The sequence below is a fragment of the Blennius ocellaris genome, assembly GCF_963422515.1.
Source record: "Blennius ocellaris genome assembly, chromosome: 24".
In the NCBI taxonomy this organism is placed as follows: Eukaryota; Metazoa; Chordata; class Actinopteri; order Blenniiformes; family Blenniidae; genus Blennius; species Blennius ocellaris.
The window spans coordinates 4,966,937-4,971,936 of record NC_137673.1 but is presented as its reverse complement, the minus strand read 5'-3'; the positions used below and the strand labels follow the sequence as shown (position 1 = coordinate 4,971,936).

General features: G+C 44.6%; 1 protein-coding gene across 1 annotated transcript in view; it reads left to right on the top strand.

Annotated features, from left to right (window-relative positions):
- Positions 1-246, top strand: part of LOC308147499 (helix-loop-helix protein 2-like) — a gene marked incomplete at both ends in the record, with an annotated part of 372 nt that extends 126 nt beyond the window's left edge. The window contains one exon of the mRNA XM_080519674.1: positions 1-246. This exon is cut by the window's left edge and continues 126 nt beyond it. Within this exon, the coding sequence (XP_080375800.1) occupies positions 1-246 (246 nt within the window).
- Between the last annotated feature and the right edge of the window lie 4,754 nt (positions 247-5,000).

Genomic DNA, 5,000 nt, shown 5'->3' with positions numbered 1-5,000 from the left:
GCCAAGTGCAAATCCGACCAGCCCCTGAGCCGGGAGGAGAAGAGGAGGCGGAGGAGGGCCACGGCCAAGTACCGCTCGGCCCACGCCACCAGGGAGCGGATCCGGGTGGAGGCGTTCAACGTGGCCTTCGCGGAGCTGAGGAAATTACTGCCCACCTTGCCCCCGGACAAGAAACTGTCCAAGATCGAGATCCTCAGACTGGCTATATGCTACATCTCTTATCTCAATCACGTGTTGGATGTCTGAACGTGTGCCGCACTCATGTACACACACACACACAAACACACACACGCACACACGCACACACACACACACATTTACCAGAGTTGGGGTCGGGTGGAGGCTGGACTGGAGCGCACGCTGGGCGGGTGTAAGCCAAGGTTAGCAGGAAGGTATTTATGTAGTGAGCAGTATTTCTCCAGCTGAAATCTGGCAAAAATCAAAACTAAACGGAAAGTCCTGAAATGTTGCGGGTTTCAGAGACTCTTAATTACAAAAAGTGTCAAACTGCATAATTGACCTGTGAGTAGCGGCTCCAGGAGGGAAACAGAGTTACACCAGCTTGTGACACGAACTGCAAATCCTCTTTTGACCTCAGAAACGTCCGCAGTTTCTGCTTTCTAAGAATCTCAAATCAGTTGGCGAATCTTCCCTCCCTGAAATCACACCGTCTTGTGTCGGGATGCTGGGACAGAGCGCAAGTCTTAGACACGCAGCGGTGCGCAAACTGCGCCCAACAGAAGCCGCAGCTTCGCCTCAACGACGAGCAACAAGCGCCCAGACCTCGCAGGCTTTGGATGCAATAATGAGATTGACAGTGAGAAGAAGGGGCGACGCAGGAGCCCGCAGGCGTTCATCTCCCCCAAAAAGAGCCGCGGTGCACGGGGCCACAGACGCTGTGCGTTCGCACAAACTTTACAACCATTATTTCCCCCCCCCCACATTTAATTAAGACGAGAAACATAATTCTGCCTCTTCACCCTCCCGACTTCGCAAAACAAACACTGGGGGGTATTTTCCACAACGAAACGAAAGGATGTAAACGAGATAGCTGCTTTAGATCTAGTTTAGAGGATGTTTTCCGTGAAGGAAAGAAAAAAAAAAAGATTCAATGCGTAAGTGCCACTTATGACTTATAAAATTGTGACCTTAATCATTTTTTCAAAAGTGTATGGGATTATTTATTTAATTGTGTTGATATTTATTTAATTATTTATGTTGACTTTTTTTGTATAAATGTATATGTTTGTTGCTTCTATATTTTAGGCTGTGAAATTGAACTTGGAAAGTGATGATGTTCTGCTCTTTTTTAATGGCACTTTCTGTTTTTCCATGGCGTCATTTCTTTCAGTTTGATGTCTGTTTTTTTTGTGTGTCACCCTCTTTGGTTCGCTTTTAATGTCTATTGTCTATCAATAGCAACGATAAGCACTTCAAGATGGGGATACAGCTTCCCCATCGATGTTTTCGTTTCCCTAAACTGTTGTGTTAAGAGGTTGCTCAGTGAATGAATAAATAAAGAATTGGGCTCCTAAAAGGATTAAATTAATTTGACAGAACAATGTCAAAAAGTTAGACTTTAACCTCTTATTTATCTATTTTTTGCTGTGACCAAATAATGATTATTATTTGTAAAATAGTCGGAATTTATTATCTTCATTGTGTTGATGTAATTATTATTATTATTATGACTTAAATTAACACCTTTATTTATTTTGCGGAAATCCAATAAGTAATTTTCTAGCGAAAGGAGAAAACATATCCTCTATCCAAAGATTTTTTGTCTCTTCAGGGTTGTGTAGGCTACTTGTTGCTTTATGCAGATCTTTTGTAGTAGAGGTATCGTGACAGCTGGTTTCTAATGGACAAACTTTTTCATATTTTCCGGTGTTATTTTTAATTAAAACTGAAATACAGAAATCCATTTGTTGTATCGATTTATTCTTTTTCTTTTTTTTTCTTTTTTCTGACGTCAGGCCACGTGAACGCGCGTGTCCGCGTGCGTAAAAGTTCCCGAGCGTTTAAATAAGGCGCACGTATTTATCACATGCGCAAAAAGCGGTAAAATTAGGTTTTCATTCGGAGGGCCGTGGCGCCAGCAGCACACACACACATCCTGGGTGAATGGAGAGAGGAGAGAGGAGAGAGGAGAGAGAAGAGAACTCCCCCTGCACATGTGCAGCGCAGTGGTCAGCAGTAAAGGCAGTGGTATCGCCTCCATGTGCGCCCCTGGCTGAAAGGCTCCGTCCCTCCCCAGAGAGGGGGCAGGTGTTACTCCAGACGAGCCAAGACAACCAAATTACTGGCCGTCTGGCACCTCCCGTGGGAAACCGCGGTGAGAGAGGAGGGATGGGAGAGATGGAAATTTATGAGCGAGCGAGCCTCGCCGAGATGTAATATTGCCAAAATGGTAGGAGCCGAGAAGATCCAAATATTTATATTCACTCTCCATATATGCCTCTCCCCCCCCCCCCCCCCCCCAATCGATTGCGCTATAAAAGGCTTTGACGTTGAGTTACAGAAAGAGGAGACGTGTGAATGCTTTTATCTGAGCCACATTAGATTATCATGAGTGATTTATTTTTTATTTTTTTCTGCAAGCTCCAGTGGGAATCGAACACTTTAACCCAGGAAATGTCACTGTTCTATCCATCTATCTATCTATCTATCTATCTATCTATCTATCTATCTATCTATCTATCTATCTATCTATATCTATCTATCTATCTATCTATCTATCTATCTATCTATCTATCTATCTATCTATCTATCTATCTATCTATCTATCTATCTATCTATCTATCTGTCTGTCTGTCTGTCTGTCTGTCTGTCTGTCTGTCTGTCTGTCTGTCTGTCTGTCTGTCTGTCTGTCTGTCTGTCTGTCTGTCTGTCTGTCTGTCTGTCTATCTATCTATCTATCTATCTATCTATCTATTTACTGGGAGTGAAATGTTACTTTTACTTTTGTTGACTGATGATTTCAGGACAATGCAGCTTCTGACAAACTTGAGAAAACACACTCCTGACGCTTTTATTTCAGCTTTTCTCTCCAGACTTTAAATTGACTTGATTCTATTTGCATATTTTCGTTTGTTGTAAAAACCAGAGAAAACATTCAGGGGGAACATGCAAACTTTACTGCTGGATATTCCCCCAGAGAGGAGCCAGATTTGATTCTTTGCCATCATTTTCTACTATTTTAGTTAATTACTGATATTGAAATAGTTATACACGCAAGAGTTTTCCTCCTATAGACGCAGAGAAAATTAAGATGTGAAACGTGAGAAAAGTAATTCAACTGGGAGTGTTAGTGTTCATTTATAAAGCAACAGTTTCTCTCCTTCATTAGGTTTTTTTTTATCAGACTGAAACAAGCTCATGAGAGAAATAAAACAAAACACTTCTTTTGCGGCCAAACACAGAATTCTGCTGCGAATGATGTAACATGCGGTCATTCTAAAACTGATATTTTGCAGGTATCAGGTTCCTCTGCAAGGTGAGCTCTGGGGGCGGTGAAGACCCCCCCCCCCCCCCCCCCCCACAGGTAAAAAGAGAGATAACCCTGACAATTAATGTGCATTTAAAGCAAAGGTACAAGTATGTGCTGCAGTGTGTGTGTGTGTGTGTGTGTGTGTGAGTATGTGGGATTCATCAGCCTCAAACTGAACTTCTTTCTAGTTTTCATTCTGTGAAAAGTTTCAGCTGAAGAAATCTTTAAAGTCTCATGCAGTTCCAGGCCAGTTGTCCCTCGTCTGCAGCTTCAACGTGTTGCTTTAGCCCCAAACTGCAGCACAGAAACTGGCAACATGGCGTCATCAACATTTTGCTTCACTTTGAAACCAGCAGATTTTTTTTTTTTTTTCTTTCCCCCAAAAAACATTTGTTGCACATTATTCAAACCTGACCGGCCCAACGTCCCCGGCTGCTCGATCAATGCTTTCACCAAGATAAAGAAAAGAACACCAATATGTTGCATCAACAGATTGTCCTCTTCACAACACAAAACAAGCTCTGTGATTCTGGCATGGCGTGGAGGCAGACTTCTGCTCAAGCTTATTGAATGGAGGAGTCCATCTGTACGTTGCCACGAAGCACTACAAGGCCATTTGTGCTCTTCATCCCAAAAGCTTCCGTAGCATCAGTCCTCTTCAATTTATTCTTTACAAACCCCCCCCCCCCCCCCCTCCCCCACCCCCCCCCCCCCCCTCCCCCCTCACCACCGCCCCCCCTAGAGAAGGGACGCAGGGAGAGGAAAGTGACAGGCGAGGCCCAAACTGCTGAGGGCACTAAGCAGGCTGGCTAACAGTGAGGCCGGTGCAGCGTGTGTGTGTGTGCGTGCATGTGTGTGTGTGTGTGTGTGTGTGTGTGTGTGTGTGTGTGTGTGTGTGTGTGTGTGTGTGAGAAAGTACCATGTTTCACCACAACCCCCTTCTCTCCCGTCCTTCTTGCACAGTGTGGCTTATGTAATGGCGGAGGCCGAGGAGTGACCATATGTCAGGAGGTGTGTGCAGTTGGCAGGGGATTATACAGCAGCCATTAGCGGCGTTTGGACATCCTCCTCCTCCTCCTCCTCCTCCTCATCATCATTCAGGTATATCCAAAGCCAAGCACACACACACACGTTTAATTCTGAGAGCTGTGTGTAAATTGGACAGGGAGAAAGCGTGTGACAACAAACAGCCATATGCTCGCCGTACCAGGAACAGCATTTGGGGCTTTTTTTGTGCTCCCTCATTTTTTTCCGCCCTTGTCTTTTATTTTTTTATTCGCCATGTCTTTGGGTATTATGGAAGTGTTCTTGTTCAAGGCGAGAACTCCCCTGTCAATATCCCCCACTCCTCCTCCTCCTCCTCCTCTTCCTCCTTCTGCCTCCTCTTCCCCAACTCTCTCTCTCATAGAGGCGTGTGTTGAGGTGTGCACATCCTTGTGTTTGTGTGTGTGTGTGTGTGTGTGTGTGTGTGTGTGTGTGTGTGTGTGTGTGTGTGTGTGTGTGTGTGTGT